Source organism: Camelina sativa, chromosome 7, assembly GCF_000633955.1.
Source record: "Camelina sativa cultivar DH55 chromosome 7, Cs, whole genome shotgun sequence".
NCBI lineage: Eukaryota > Viridiplantae > Streptophyta > Magnoliopsida > Brassicales > Brassicaceae > Camelina > Camelina sativa.
Window position 1 is genome coordinate 25,297,179 of NC_025691.1, and position 16,569 is coordinate 25,313,747.

General features: G+C 36.5%; 2 protein-coding genes and 1 pseudogene across 3 annotated transcripts in view; 1 reads left to right on the forward strand and 2 right to left on the reverse strand.

Annotated features, from left to right (window-relative positions):
• Nucleotides 1-2,377, reverse strand: part of LOC104702504 — a 4,831-nt pseudogene extending 2,454 nt beyond the window's left edge.
• Nucleotides 7,715-9,328, forward strand: LOC104702506 (glutathione S-transferase TCHQD). 2 transcript variants are annotated; one of them, XM_010418360.1, is made up of 3 exons: nt 7,715-7,936; nt 8,255-8,500; nt 8,593-9,328. In XM_010418360.1, the coding sequence occupies exons 2-3, from the start codon at nt 8,292-8,294 to the stop codon at nt 9,182-9,184; spliced, it is 801 nt and encodes a 266-aa protein (XP_010416662.1). In that variant the 5' UTR covers nt 7,715-7,936; nt 8,255-8,291; the 3' UTR covers nt 9,185-9,328. The 2 variants fall into 2 exon arrangements, with proteins under 2 accessions (XP_010416662.1, XP_010416664.1); XM_010418362.1 differs by having other exon boundaries at nt 7,715-7,859.
• The window catches only part of LOC104702505 (histone-lysine N-methyltransferase ASHH2-like), a gene marked incomplete in the record, with an annotated part of 16,200 nt that continues 8,963 nt past the window's right edge, over nt 9,333-16,569 (reverse strand). Inside the window, 17 exon segments of the mRNA XM_010418359.2 lie at nt 9,333-10,479; nt 10,624-10,669; nt 10,950-11,029; nt 11,181-11,260; nt 11,364-11,446; nt 11,548-11,624; nt 11,866-11,921; nt 12,002-12,722; nt 12,793-12,849; nt 13,030-13,107; nt 13,670-13,762; nt 13,855-13,971; nt 14,056-14,187; nt 14,286-14,365; nt 14,485-14,657; nt 15,237-15,441; nt 15,567-16,569. Coding sequence (XP_010416661.1) covers nt 9,628-10,479; nt 10,624-10,669; nt 10,950-11,029; nt 11,181-11,260; nt 11,364-11,446; nt 11,548-11,624; nt 11,866-11,921; nt 12,002-12,722; nt 12,793-12,849; nt 13,030-13,107; nt 13,670-13,762; nt 13,855-13,971; nt 14,056-14,187; nt 14,286-14,365; nt 14,485-14,657; nt 15,237-15,441; nt 15,567-16,569 — 3,933 coding nt within the window.

Consider the following 16,569-nt stretch of genomic DNA (forward strand, 5'->3'; position numbering starts at 1 on the left):
GGCTCAAAATCATCAGATAATAGTATATTGGATGACTTAACATCTCTGTGGATGACAGGTTGTGAAGCACTGTTATGCAGATAGTTCAATGCCTCGGCCACTCCCACAGCTACTTTATACCTCTCACTCCAACAAAATGCAAGCGGATCTTTCTTGTTTCCTGATTATGAAACAGCATTTGTTAGATCCATAATCATAATAGAATCTCTGAGTTGCTTAAAAAGGCAAGAGCTTGTCTATCTAGTACCATGAAGGTTCTCTTCTAGGCTTCCCCTTGAAAGATAATTGTATACTAGTAATAGGTTATGGTCTTCAAAGCAAAATCCTAAGAGGGAGATAATATTCTTATGGTGTAATGTTGTGATGATTTCAATCTCAGCCACAAAATCATTCAAGACATCTTCAGTTTGCTTGAGAATTTTGACAGCAACCACTCTCCCATTGGACAAACAACCTCTAAAAACCCGGCTGCTGCCTCCTCTTCCAATGAAATTATCTGAAATCAGATTGAAATTTTTAGTTATAAGTCTGTAAAATTTTCAACATGTCATTCATAAGTAAATGAATGAGAGAAGGACCAACCAGTGGAAAAATTAGATGTGACTGAAACAAGTTCCTTGTACTTGAAAACCCGGCAAGCTGAAGAGAACCTCTCATAAAGTCCCTCTAATTCCTCCGGCAATTTTCTTGGACTATTGTCAGGAGATGACTTCTTGGAGACAGAGTTGATACCAAGCGGAACAACTGCGTTTAAGCTTGACAAATTATCTTCAGAAGAATCATAACCAGGTTGATTAGAGTCCCTCGGAGGAAGCTTCAGAGCCCATTGAACTACCGGTATCTGTTTCGACAAAGAACTATGAAGAGTAGTAACAGACTGTCCTAATGTAGAAACAGCACCACGAAGCAAAGGCCAACCTGGCCTAGTAGATTCAGGCAATTCCTTAACCAACATAGTTACAGAACCGCCTGAATCTTCTGGACCATTCACAGGCATAACCTCCATTGCTTTGTGACATTCATCATCATCATCATCATCATCATCACCATCATCATCATCTTCACTCCTTTCATTTCCAAGAGTATTTGTATCTTTCAGAGACAAAGAATCCGAACCACAAACTGCACAATTCTCAAAACGGGCAGCAGCTAAGGCCTGCTGTAGACTCTGGCCACCGGATTGAACCTCATCATCCTCTTTGGAATCTTCCTCGGAATGGCTAACGACTTTAGTAGTCTTATTCAAAGTAACAGACCTTTGAAGCACATTCAACAAAGTACTCCTCCTAACATCTTCCTTTCCTATAACAACACCCAATAACAGATTATTCAACAACTCATCCCAAACCAAATAATTCATATACAAAAAATGTAGAAACCTGGAAGAAAAAAAGGTCAAACCTTGAGATTGATTAATGGCAGATAATGGAGAACCTTCCCTTTGGAACACGATTTTACCATTGTTTACAGCAATCACCCAACAATCCTTTGATAGTTTCTTGGCTATGTACTTAGCTACGGAAGCTGGTGAACGAATCGTGTGGTGACTTTTTGAAATCCCGACTAAAACTTTCGATGCAGAGAACGATTTGGCTTCTCGAACTATAATCTTTCGAGCAGAGGAACCACGACATAGCTTCAGCTTCAGATCCACCTAAAAAAAAAGAGGGGAAAATTCTAAAGAAGTAAAAGCAAAGGATCGAAATTGAAAAAAAAATATACACTTTAGATATGGTTTATACCTGTTTCAAATTGCAGAAACCTTCATAGACGTCAAGAACAGAGTCGAAAGTTTTAACAAGAGAGAGAAGCGAAGAGTTCCCTGCTCTATCGACAGTCTCTACACAAAACCCCAAAAGATCGAAACTTTTGTATTAAAAATCATAAAAAGACCAAAGCTTTTGTGTAGAGAATCTAAAAAAATGTACCATTTCCAAGGATATGAAGAGCGATCACAGTATCACCAGGCTCGGCGACTTTAACCAAAGCCCAAGTGAGCAACTCTCTGCTCGGCGCGTCGAGCTTCACGCCGACAACAATCGTACGCCCACCTTCTTCTCCTTCTTCCTCGACGGAGCTCCGTTTCTCTCCGCCGTTTTCAATCATCTTCCTTTTATTTTCACAGAGAGAGAGAGAGAGGTTGTCTGGATTATTCAAGTGTGATCTTATATCCTCCTCCTCCTGACGTGTGTTTCCCAAAGACAAAAGAACATCGTTTTAAGGATTTATATACTCTCCAAACAAAAACACACAAAGACAAGATCTTTCTCTCTCTCTCTCTCTCTACCTGCAGAGGCTTAAGTTTTAACCGCAGGTTTGGTTTTGCTTTTGATGCTCGTCACAAGAGGCGCAGCCTTCTTTTTAGAATTTCATTTTTCCTTCTTTTTTTTTTTTTGTCTTTCAATGTCAAAAAACAAAAAAAAAAATGATTTTTATAAACCCTACTCCACAGTATAAAATCATTATATATTTTCTACTCATTTTCCAATTTTGACATTTTCTCACTGTGCATTTTTTTTTTTTTGTGAATCACCCACCATGACACACAAATATATGTTTCTTATCATTAATTTTGCTAAATTGTAAATTATAAAATCATCATAAAATGTCACTATTTTTATCCTGAAAAGCCAACAAGTAACTTCTATGGAAACAAGTTTTTCTTAGTTAATACAGTATGTCCCATATGTATTATGTATATCAACAAAAAAAAAAAAGGAAGTATATACAAATTTTATCCTATATTTAATCCCTTTGATATATTGTAGTTTTGGAGCATACACTTTACTTAAATATATACATCAGACAGATTTAATTAAAAATCATATAAAAACTATATATAACAGAGGACCACAAAATCGTATTGAAATGAAAATTATACTAATAAATAGGGAAATAAATCTGACTACAACCCAGAATGGGTCGGTGTAAATAGCCCGTTTTCGTGGTTCAAACATGTCAAGCCCCCAAGTTAAAAAAAAAAAAAACATAAAAACGATCATCATGTCATGTGATCCTTGCAACAACTTAAACGTGTCAATGTCACTAGACAACCACGTCATCATAACGGAAGAAGACCTTTTCCATCATTACCGGTGCATCAGGTATNCTTGCCTCTTTGACATATGAAAAATCGATTAAAAGAAAACAATTTACCTGTGGCTCAAAATCATCAGATAATAGTATATTGGATGACTTAACATCTCTGTGGATGACAGGTTGTGAAGCACTGTTATGCANATGGTAACGTACACAGCATTAAATTAGACGACGTCAAAAAGTATTGGTAACGTCACTTAACGCCGTTTCTCATGCCCCTGTCTGCCCCGAAGAAGAGAGAGTTAGTTATTATGGAGGGAAGAATAGTAACGGAATACCTGCCGTTTTAGTAGCGAGAAACGACACGCCAACTAAATCCGAAAGGCATGTGTCAGCGTCTACCTCATTTAGTCATGGAGCATGGACCATATCTCACTTTTTTAACTAATTTATTTATTTTAATTTTTCAAGAAAAAAAACAATAAAAAAACTAATGGAGTATATATGATTATTTGTTCGATCAATGTTCGGTTTTGGATTTGATTTCTAACAAGAACTATTCCTAATTTAATGTTTCTTTTTAAATAAAAAATCATGTTTATAGGATTATATTGTGTGTCACCTAATTAATTTTTAGGTTTTATATATAGAAAGCTGAAAGCATGTATTGTTTGGTATTTAATCCATAATGTTGAATAGTTTAAATTGCAGACTGAGAGATCAAAAACGTTTAACCAGAAGATAAAGGAAACGTAGACTCTTCAGTTGGTGGCTTTTTTTGTTTGTTTGGTTTCTGCCACGACAAGGCCACTCGATCTTACGTATCTCATCTTTAACTTAATCTTAATTAGTTTAAAACCCAATCATTTTCCGTAGTATTAAATAATCGCAACTTGTGTCGTAAATTCGTAATCATACATATACGAATCCAAAGACCGTGTTCCAATAATTCGCATGATTTTTGGGAGCCGAATACTTTACAAAGCAAATTAGCCTTTTAGTATTATAAAAATATGGGAATTGATTACGATCGAGTTTGTACTACTACAAAGTATGAACATAAATGATGATCATACTCCGCAACTTTTTATAATACTACTAGATAAAAAGATTTTTCCGAAGGATATAGTATCTTTTTTAATTTTGTCAAACACATGAGGCAACTTTCCAATTGATTATACACTACGATATTTGATTATTTGGCATCATATATTCTTCTTAACTAACATTTGACTCCGTTTAAATTGAGATTAGTGGAATTTTTTAAAAAATTTGCAAAGAAGCGTGAATCATGACCATAATAATTTATAAGCAAAAGAAAAAAAAAATCATGACCATAAATAATACTTCTAGCATGTCATTTATTAAAACGAAGGAGAGCTACACCACGGACATGCATGTCACAAGTTAGCTAGGGCAATTTAATAGAATTAAATGTGAAGCAAAGAAAAACGAATTTAATTGGTATTTTGGCCACTCTTTATCTTTCAGATATTGATTACTTCCTTTAATCAATACTAGTACCTTCAATGATAAAACACATGACGTACGTAGTGAATTATTATTATTTTTTTAAATTATTATTACTTGATCGTTCATTGAAACTTAAGACGAAATGACAATTTGTACATTAGTCTAAATCTACATCAAATACAAATGTCAAATACAATAACATACTACACGACATAAACCATAAAATTAAAACTCTATTTGGTTGATAAAAAATGACTTAAGATTAAATAATGTAGATTTTTTAGGATCGGAACTCTAAACTTTTAACATTGTCAATTGTAAAATACACTCTACCTAATCTAATTATTCACGAAATATCGTAGAAGTAATTAACTTTCAATACAAGTATACAACTATCAGAATTGTACGTAAGAGACGAATTGTCGTATGTGTCAGTATTACTGTCTCGTTGATTATTATTTTTTTATTTATTCATCTACACGACACGAGTATATCTCTATTTTACAAAACTAGATAGCTGTAGATAAAATTCGACTATTTCACTGAAGATAAACAATTAGTAACACAAATGACTACGATATATGAACAGATCTGCAACATGCATTGACGTTGATGTTTCTCTAACTTGTTGATGAAAGCCTTGAAAAACTCGTTTTTCTTTTGGGGGTCCATGATTACTTTTGGACCTACTATGAACTAAGATGCTTCTATATAATTTTTTGGCGAAATATAAAAGAAGAAGAAAATAGAAGACAAGATCTTGGTTACAACATTAAAGTTTCTTAAATTCAATAGATTTGTGATCAATAGGACCATATTTATAACATATTTGGCTAATTACGTGTCACAGTTTCGATGGCTTATAGTTGTTATCCCTTCTATTTTAGAGGTTGGTATTATTCTTGGTCCATGCACGTGAATTATTATTATTTACTTATACATTCTTAGGACAACCCCAATGGGGATATATTTTAAGGGTTCTTAAACTGTTTATTCATATATTTTGTAGTTTGAGATGATTAAGAACTTTGAATTTGTTAATTAAAAGTTTTCCCTCCAATGGTGGGTTCTTATTTTGAATCTCTTACTTATTTTTTTTTTAAAAATAAAAAATTTAAATTAGAATATGAAATTATTGCATTTGAGATATCTGTTTGTAAAATTATTGCATTTCATAAAATTTTAAACATAGGAAACATTAAAACATAGTAAAAGAGAAGTAAAATTCATAAAAAGAGGAAATGCTTAATGGTATTCTCCAAATTTTGCCCAAATATTCTCAACAAAACCATCTTGTAACTGTTTATGTTTATCTTGATCACGTACACTCAAACGAATGTTCATCATATTGGAGAAACATGAAGGCCTGGTTGTTGGTACGGTCAAGTCCACTTCTGAAGTACGGTTGGACTCCATGTGTGTGAATTCGGATGGATCAATCAGAGTGTATCCATCTCGTTCGTTTTCTATGATCATATTGTGCAGTATGATACACGCTATCATTATATTTCCAATTTTATTTTTATCCCAAAGAAGAGCCGGATTTTTGACTATGGCAAACCGAGCCTGCAAAACTCCAAAAGCACGCTCGACACCTTTACGTGCAGCTTCTTGATGTGTAGCAAAGAAACAGTCTTTTGGAGTTTGCGGTAGTGGAATAGATTGGATAAAAGTAGACCATTTTGGATAAATACTATATGTGAGATAGTATGCAATCTTGTACTGGTGTCCGTTGACACTGTATTTAACTTTCGGAGCTCAACCGTTTAAAATATCATCAAAAACGGGAGAACGATCAAGAATATTTATATCGTTTAATGTACCTAGAGGTCCGAAAAAAGCATGTCAGATCCAGAGATCTTGTGATGCTACAACCTCTAAAACGATTGTCGGCTTACCAGAACCACGTGTATATTGACTTTTCCATGCAGTTGGACAATTGTTCCACTCCCAATGCATACAATCAATCCTTTCTATCATCCCCGGAAATCCGCGTAACAATAGACGTTGAAGATCTTTTTTTTATGTTTCAGTCGTTTTGCTATTTATTATAAATGGTTGTGCCAAAGTGGGCTTATTAATTGGGCTGTATTCAATATTACTAAATGTAAATATCCTCCTTCTCGATAATCTATATAAGGCCCAAATGAGATGGATACAAAGTAGGCCTAATACAAAGAAGGAAGAACACAAGTGACACTAATGATCTTCTGTTTTTTTTTTTGTTTTAGATCACCAGAATCCAAAAATGGCAAAAGTAAAAAATGAGAATTTTTGTTTTCAATCCCTTCTAAATCATGAAAAAAATAAATAAATGATAATATGGAAATATATATAGCAATAATAGAACCAATAATTCATGTGTATGTAGGCATGTCAATTAGGGCTAAAGCCCGCGGGTTGGTCTGGTCCAACCTTGAAAAACACTGGGCTCGGGCTTAAATATATAGATGTCCAGAAAAAATCGGGCCTTTCGGGCTCAGCCCGTTTGGGCAATAGGGTTTTTCGGGCTAACAAATATATTTGTACATTTTTGTTTGATTGCAATATTTGATTAATAATTTATTGTAAATAAAGTTGTAAACTCTAATCCTAGTTTTCATATTTACTTAATTACCATACTTAATATTTTAAAAAAATTATCTTTGTTTTATATGAATTATGTATTGGTTTATTTGGTTAAAGTATCAAAATTTTATTTAGTTTTAAACTTTTTCTATTAAATTAAGTTGGTTGTAGTGAATATAGATGAGTTATTAAATTTTTGATTGATTTGTTTTATATTACACTTTCAAACACAATTTTTTAAGGCTTATAAGTTTAAATTTTTGATCGGCAAGATAAGTCCGAAAAGCTATGTAGTCCTATTAGGGCCGGACTGGGACTTTGAAAGATAGACTCAGAAATATTTCGGGTCGGACCGGGCTGGGCTCAAACATATGCGGGTTTTACGGGTTTCGGGCCGGACCAGCCTGATTGACACCCCTAGGTGTATGTAAAGAAAAAATGAAGAAGTTGGCAGATTGATCAAAAAGACATATATACCCTTGAGAGACAAAAGTGATCATTAAAAGTTTTTGACCTTGGCGGATAAGTTGACTATAACCACGTGGCAACATCTGAGAGCGAGTAGAGACATCTGCGTCTGCGTAAGCCTTTTTAAACGTAAGCGCAGTGGGAGAATTAGATACTCGCACTTTCCTAAATTTTTTCTTGTTCAGAGCAAATCTTAGCTGTATAGAGTATTTTGACGTCTTCCTTCGAAAATTAAAAAGGAGAAAAAAAAAAAGGAGACAAAACTTTAAAGAAGGAAGGAAACCTCAATTCGAGAAACTAAATATACGAAGGTTTCCCTTTTTTCGTCTAGTTTTGATTCAGTTCTTGTTCTGCCTTTCTTCTCCAAGGTGTTCTGTCTTTTCGTTGGGTATGTCTTTATTTTACTTCTTCTGTTATTAGAAGTTAAATCACCAAGTTACCTGTCTTGTCTTCTTCTTGTCTTTGTTTGCTTCAATCTTTATGGTCTCAACCTCATTTCGTTTGATCAGATTCCTTGTATATCGTGCTTAAACTCTTTTACCAAATATGAATCCCCCTTTTATGAAGCTTCAGGTCTGTGAGGTCAACAGTTAATTTGGTGCTTTTATGTCTGAAATATATTGATTAGTTGATGATGTTTAGTGGATTATATGGAAGAGACTTGGGCTTGAATGTCTTTTTTAATATATATATCTTAAATTTGCAGCTCTTGGACTGTAGTTGGAGGAAATGGGTCTGAAGCAATGCAGTTATATCATCATCCTTACTCATTAGATAGCCAAAGAGTGAGACTAGCTTTGGAAGAGAAAGGCATTGATTACACATCATACCATGTCAATCCCATCACTGGCAAGCACATGGACCCTTCCTTCTTTAGGATGAATCCAAACGCGAAACTTCCCGTTTTCAGGAATGGTTCTCACATCATTTTGGACACTATTGAGATCATAGAGTATGTACTCACCATTTGCTAATATTCTCACTTTCGGTGCTAGGTTTTTTTTTTTTGGAGATAAGTAATTAGAGCTTTTGTGAATTTTGCAGGTACTTAGAGAGAATAGCTGAGGTTTCCTCTGGTGTAGAAGATGCTACTTTTGGTAGAGAAGTTCTTGAATGGATGCGGAAGATTAGGGAATGGGACCCCAAGCTTTTCACTCTTGCTCACATACCGGATAATCGTCGTCTCTATGTTTCCAAGTTCTTGAGGATGGTTGTGATTGCAAGGATGGCTGAGTCTCCAGACTTGGCAAGTGCTTACCATAGGAAGCTAAGGGAAGCATACGATACAGAAGACAAACTAAAAGACCCGGGTGCCTTAAGAAGAAGCAAAGACCATTTGCTTAGGCTCCTAGATGAGGTTGAAACAAAGCTTGAGGGGACAACATATTTGGCAGGGAATGAGTTTAGTATGGCTGATGTAATGCTAATCCCGGTGCTAGCTCGGTTATCCCTGTTGGATTTGGAAGATGAGTATATAAGTAGTAGGAAGAATCTGGCTGAGTATTGGATTGTTGTGAGAAGGAGACCAAGCTACAAGAAGGTAATTGGAAGGTACTTTAATGGATGGAGAAAATATGCAACACTTGTAAAAACTTGGATGTTTGTTAGAGTGAGAAGTTTGCTCAGAAAATATTGAATTGTCAAAATCAAAAGTTTTTTTTTTTTTTTTCTCTTTCTTTTCCATTTTACAGGACATTCTTGTAAAGTTGAGAAGAAACTTACTCCTTTGATCACCAAATTATTGAGAACAATATTTTATTTAAGAAGTTTGCGATGCAAAGATCTCAGTGTAACTTAAAACTTCTTTGCAGAAGATAGTAAAGAATGTGATTTGCTATTACAATGAAATGTGACCTTTTAATTATAGTAGAATATTTTTGCTTTTGATCATAAACAAAAGAATTTAGAATATACTGAAAAAGGAGTTGAAAAGGAAAGAAAAGAAACGCACATGAGTCCCCTAAAAGGGGATCTTCCTATGAGCAAAACTAACCAATCAACCACTGTAATTCTCCTCAAGAGCTGCCTAGTCTCCATAACAACTTCATTGGCTGTGTACTTCTCTAAAGTTAAGAATACTTAATTGTTGAGCTTCTTCTCTACAGTTAAATTTCCAGGTATAGGGCTGTTTGCTGTTTTTTCCCACCCATTGTTCCGCATCCATGGGGGAATGTTCTGTTTCTGTTGCCGAAAATAACTTGTTCCTATATCGGATGAAAACTCTCTCTTCCGGTTTGGAGCGGGTGAGTCATTCACGGCAATACTTGAGGTGTTACAACAGGATTGGTTGGGTTCAGTTATAGCCGGTAATATCTCAATGGAGCAAGTCGGGTTTCCCATGGAGGAGGAACAGACTGTTCCGTTTCTCTTGGCAAAAAACTCACCATGAGACACTGGCGGTAGAGGTGGAAATGGATAGAACGGCATGCCAGGAGCAACAGACCAGGTGGTCGGGTCCTCTTTGCCGGGTGAACCAAATTGATGAACAATGCTAAGTGGAATACCATAGGATACTGGTAACCGAGAAAGGAACTTTTGTTGCGGCTTCGCAGTAATTGCATCAGGCACATCCGTGCAGGGTGATGTAAACCCGGGTGGAAGGTCGTCTTGGACATCCTGATTTCCATTAGTTTCAACAGTTTGCTGAAACGTTCTTTGTTCTTTAGTCATAGATGGCTGGTCCCATCTGCTTTTGCGCTTGCGTCCATTTGTCTCAGGGAGACTGGAATTAGGAGATGTAGCCATTGATGTTTTGACAGACGCAACTGGTTCTGCAGGTCTTGGGGACTGATGATAATATTTAGGTTCTTGTGATGCTCTGAACCTGCTGTTTATAGGTGACCTCATAGACTCAGATCTGTCCTTGCGCCTAGGTTTTCTAAAAGGTTTAGGGATCCATCTGTCTCGGAAGTTCCGTGCAATTTGATGAACCTGCAGCCATGCACATGAAAATAATTGGAAATTAAAAGCTAAACCCTAGATACTCATTTGATCAAGGTCGAAGCTTACGGATCATTAAAATAAATCAAGAGTCCAAGAATACAGTTTCATAAGGGTAAATGAGACGTCCAGTACCTGTTTGTCCTCATGCTCAGTGAAAGATAGAATAGAATCCTTAAAGCTGCGTGTAGATAAACATTAAATGTCATATTGTGTCCTAAGAGAATCTGAAGAACTAAGGTGACATTATATAGCAAGGCTCGCTGAAGACAGATGAAACTATTTTTGGCATTCACATTGTCAAGTAGACCAAGTGAGAGGTGAATTCTAGTAAGTTCCGCACAGGGCCAATTTAGTCTAAAACAATTTACTGGACAGCCAGATTTCACAATTCTACTAGTGACAGCATAATATAGTTTTCACTCGATCAAAGGATAAGGCCATGATTAAACTTTACTAACCTTTCCATCTCTGCACACGGAGGCCTTCTGATTATATGCTCCAGTGCAAGGATTTCCCTTGTAGCAAGATACTCTAATACCTGAAAGTAAATTCAGTTATATTGATTTGTAAGCAAGCTAGACCATTTCAAGAAAGCATCATTAGCCAGCGTGATGAAAAGAAATTTTTTAAGATAACCAATGCCAAGTGTGTTCTGACCCATACATAATCAGAGGTTAAAAGGAATGTACCTTCAGAAGTTTCCGGAGTATAGGGGTCTTTTTAAAATCACTCCGGTATTGTTTCATGATATTATGTAACATTTGCAGACCTGGATATGTTTGGGGGTTATTTCATCTTTACGAGATAAGGTTCATAAGATACAAAAGAAAACAGATAGACACATGGACCAAAGTAAAAGAAGACTGACGTACCATTCTTGTTGATTACATCCACTAAAACAGATTTTGACTTTGTCTTCAAAAGGGCATCAAGAATCATAGAAAGATCTCGATTGCTGCATTAAGTTCACAAACACCAACAGGAATTCAGGCACAAAATGCAGAGTATAATAAATCTACAATGGGAACAAGATAAGCAGGTCAGATTCTTGAAAACCTTTGAATTCCTTCATTATTCGTGCCCCGGGAAGCGGCAGTGAGAAGCAGAAGTTTTAAGTAGCCTTTTGCTGAATCCTGTTTGTGTAAGATAAGAAAACCAACTAAGTATCCATTGTGCAGTTGCTTGATCGAGGAATATAGTATTACGAATATAGAGAATCCAAGTGGAAAAGAATCAAGTAAAAGTGCTCGGTCTTACAAACCAAAAACAAAAAAAAACCGCAGAAGGAACAAAACATGATGTCTTAACCCTAAGCATAACTAATTGAAGTATAAAGTTTTATAGACTTCAGAAGTAATGCTATATACAACTTACCCTCCGCTTGCTTATCCCTCCCGCAACATCTAGTAACTCGTTCAGTTTCCCTTCAACTGCAAAATCGGTGTTATTAGCGAATATGACTGAATGATGATGGTATCTTAACAATTCATGTCTAGAACTAGTACAATACATGTTTCAACACGTCCGCTAGGAGAAACTTCCTCTGATCCTTTAGATTTGATGGGCTGTTGTTGCAACTTACTCACTGGTATAACCTGTGCTTTGTTAACACCAGGAAGACTACCTCCTTTGTCTCGCTTACTCGACCCAGATGAACGAGAAGTTTTCATACGAGGACGGGGTCGTGGAAGTATCTTTTTATCTTCCCCCGATCCATGCTTTGTCATCTTATCAGCGTTTGCACCATCCGAGGACAGTTTGCTATGAGAACTGGACGTGGGAGATGTGCTAGTCTTCTTTTCAACATGAGCCTCCTGCCGGACAGAACTAACAGGCGTGTCTGACCAAAGTTCCTTCAAAACTCCAGTCGGCTGAAGAGGTGGAAGAATTTCTCGCTCTGGAAGTTGTGAAGATACCAAGCTCTGTAATTCGGCATTATCAGGAGCATGGTCCTTGGAACAATTAACCATTTCAGAGTTCAGTGGCATTTGCTCGTCAACGTCATCAACGAAGGTCTTAGATGTTGCATCTAAGATTCCTTCCCCACTTTCATCTTCTTCAAGGATCACAAGTTCAGGATACTCTTCATCTGAATCACTTTGAATAATTACATCACCGTTCAGGGGATCCCCCCCAATATACCCTCGGCAATGTGATGATCCGCAATAGCACTTTTTGGCAGCAGCACCAAAAACCCTCACATAGTTGTAGTCAAATGTCAACTCTTGACCCTGGCAACGAACCAGCAGATTAAAAACTACTGAAACGAACTCGCAAAATTGCAAGTGAGGGAAAGCCTACCTTCTTAAGGTCTTGCATGGAGAATATTCCAACGCAAATTTCACCATTCACCATCCACTGCAACAACATTTAAGAAGTACATAATGAAACCCATACACATGAGAAAACAGAAAAGGTGAAATACCTTTATTAAAATAATAAACAAGCAGACGAGCTCAAAAAGAAAGATCCCAACTCATCACTGGATTTATAATCAGACCACAAGACATGCTATCGCACAGAACACTTAGTAGTCACCTTTTCAGTACGACAGTTTGGTTCACAGCTATGGTTGATGAAACGCCCTAAATTTCCCTTAGCACCAGCATCTATTACCTGCATTAACAAAAAACTTAAGAAGTTATTGCAAGGTGCAACATAGTAGAGCATAGCTTCCAAAAGGAATACATCAAAAGGGTAATACAAGACAGTAATTTGAAGCCAGTGCGGATGATATGCTAAGGAATGCAATTATTACAAACACAACCAACAAAAGTAACCTAGGCTTTAGTACTAAAATAGCAGGAGCATCTAGTCTAGATACAGACGAGTGTCAGATGAACGAAGACACAAAGAGAAGACGATTGTCTATTCATCGTCTTGTAAAGGATTTTTCTTTTTGGCACACGTGGATCACATAAGAGACATAAAAGTAACTAACCAGAGGTACAAGCAAATTGCTTAAGCAGAAAAGCGTAACAAAGATGGAACTTCACTTCTCTAAATATGCTATCTAAATCAGAAACGAGTCACATTCTGGCAACCATATATCAATTTTAGTGTCCATCACACATTTTTTATTCAACAACTCCACATAGATTTAAGCAGCAAATCACAAACAATTTCAATCAAAGATGAAGCAAAGAAGCAGCTGCGTCATTAAAAGGGAAGATGTTACCTCATTCCCATTCAGTGTCATGAAATAGAAATGTTTCTGACCCTTGCAAGCATATTCTTTTTGGCGAGACTCGTAAGATTGCATATCAAGCACCTGTTATGTATAACCCACAGTATATATAAGGGTCAAAAGCCCATCTCAAACAGATAACATCCTCCAAGAGTTAAAAATCATCACAGACATACCTCTCCAACATACTCAATAAGGAATTGTCCCTCTCGTACATCTTCGAGCAATCTCAGGCCATAACCCTTCTTACCAGATTGGAATCTCTCAAACTTAACATACTTCCGTTTTTGAAACTGCAGAAATATGAGCCAAAAATTTTTGAGAGTGATATACTGACTGTAAATGTAACCCTTTCGCTTGCAAACAAGATATTATACCTGCTGATTTGAACACAATTCGCGAGCCGGGCACGTACTGGGAAGACATTCAATGTTAAGCATTCTATTGAGGCATTCTTCTCCACAACCCAACCTACCATCAGGTGGAGGTTTGCAATGACAAACCATTATCTGTCCAAAAAAAAATGAAACACGATAAGCAACACAAGCACGATTAACCTTAAAGCATTACTAAACATAACAAATGGACAAAATACAAGGAAATTAACCTCGTCAATTGTTTGAGATTTACGATTGCGATGAAGAAACTGGTTAGTTTTTATAGCCTTGAAGCACGCCTTTTGCTTACCTGCAAGAATTACGGGCATGAAAACAGGATAAAAATAAATAGATGAAAAACCATATGATAATTTCAAACATTCTAGCCAAGGGTACTCTCAAGGTTCCCCCATATTGAATTATAAGCACCTGTTAAACGCTTGCTCTTCTGTTCCTTTTCTTTCCCTCTTTTAGCCAAATCACAATCATATGCATCTGCTTCCTCCTGTCCTATGCCCAACTCTTCATTAATATCTTCATTTGACATCTCTTGAGATTTTGAGCAATCCGCAAATTTTGTATCTGAGTTGTTCCTACAGATCCTGTAAACAATAGAGAATCCATATTAGATATAGAGACAGAGACTACAAGATATGAATGACGTAGCAAGTATGGAAATGATACAAAACAGCTACAAGCACAAAGTCTACATTGATGAACATCAGAAAGATGAAAAACTCCATCTGCTTATACAATTGACATTCAGTCACAAGTACCAGATGAATTCAATGTAAGAATTTTCAAAAAATGTTGACTAAATTATATAAGAAATTTATCAGAAAATAAGAAGTTCTAATAAACTCGTTTTAACTTTGATACAAGCGCGACGACTACAAAGTTAACCCAAATTTGTACACCCAACAAGGTTAACGACAATATGTAACACACTGGAAATTGCTAAAAAAATCAACATAACATGTAACAAACAGAATAATCAACAAGGATGAAGTATTATTGGCCAGAACAGTGTGTAGCACTACAAAGACATTGTCCAGTAAAATTGGCCACATTCATACCAAGTTATGATCACATGACAAAGTAAAAGAAAACACGTAATAACAAAAACATCTGAGAATTGCATTAAAACAAGTACATATTCAATATGAAATAATATAACATACCATCTGGAGCTCTCGTCAATTGATCCTACAACAGAAGCAGGTATCCGTCGCCATTTATAGCAATCATCACATCGAACCCAGGCACTCTCTGAGGAAGAGCTATCCTCAATAGTACCGTCCACAACCATTTCCCCAAGGTTCACATCTGATGATATGGTACCATTAATGGCACTGGTTTTCCCAATATCTGCATCTAGAAGAGAACCTATAAATGAATTCACAAAATGTGCCAGTTAAAGAAATGGAAAACATAGAGATGCTATTTAAATAAGCAAAAAACAATATCCTATTGAGGTTACTATGCTTAGAGATAATCAAAAGAGTAAATACCTGTTGTCTTGTGAGACTCTATTCCCCCTACTTCAAGATGATCACTATCATCCCTTTCATTACTGCTATTCATGGATTGACGTTGCTCTACTCCCTCATGAGATTCATTTTTTCTCCTGTCTTTAGCAGATTCAGAAAGCTTGGATATCCCTTTCTTTGTTCCTTTCCTTTTAGACTTAGCATCTTTACCCTTTTTAGCACTGGGAATTAGATGTGAACCATTTTCCAAAAGAGATATTGAAGCAGACAATTTATCTTTTTTTTCTAATCCTCTGTTCTTGCCGACCACATCTTCTGAAGCGCTGTAAACACCATGATGCAAACCTTCTTTCTGTTCAATATTGACAATCGAATCAGGCACAGAGTTGATAACTTCGGAATCTGGTGAAGTTTCAGCATCTAGGGACCGCGTCCCAGTGGCCCTCTCGCACTCTTCAACCATTATACTAGTGGAAAGGTGTGGGTCATCATCTAAAACATCACCACCCGGCTTCCTACAAAACCCCCCATCGTCTTGTTTCTCATCCCTCATAAAATCAGATGACTGCAGATATGGAACTTTCTCCACAAGGTTGTTTTTCTCTTCCAAATCCTCTTTAGTTTCCCCAGTTCGCAGTTTATCCACAGCAAAATTTGTTGATCCTGGCAATTCTAAACCTGATCCTGCCTTAACAATACCTTTAGCAGGAAAAGAGTTACCACTGACCTTAGAGACTGTAATGTTCATAGGATTTTGGCCACCACCAAATTTAACTTTCAAACGTAGGCAAGAGCCACTTGATGCTTGGATGTTTTTGTTAGATCCTTCTACATATCCGTTATGAGAACTTCTATTATACTCTCCCTTTTTAGGATTGCTTTGAGATTTCTGTGCATCATGATGCGGAGGTCCATCATAGGGAATATTATTGCTCTGTAAGAAGATTTCAGTGGTCCTGCTAGGCAATCCCCACTCAGATGAACGGCTTGTTTTTAAAAGAGAGCTCCTCTTCTGCTTTGAGCA

What these genes read in the sequence shown, in the direction of transcription:
- LOC104702506 (XM_010418360.1), top strand. Translation starts at nt 8,292, where the DNA reads ATGCAGTTATATCATCATCCTTACTCATTAGATAGCCAAAGAGTGAGA. An exon ending in GACACTATTGAGATCATAGA is followed by an intron (nt 8,501 to 8,592) that starts GTATGTACTCAC and finishes TGAATTTTGCAG; the next exon opens with GTACTTAGAGAGAATAGCTG.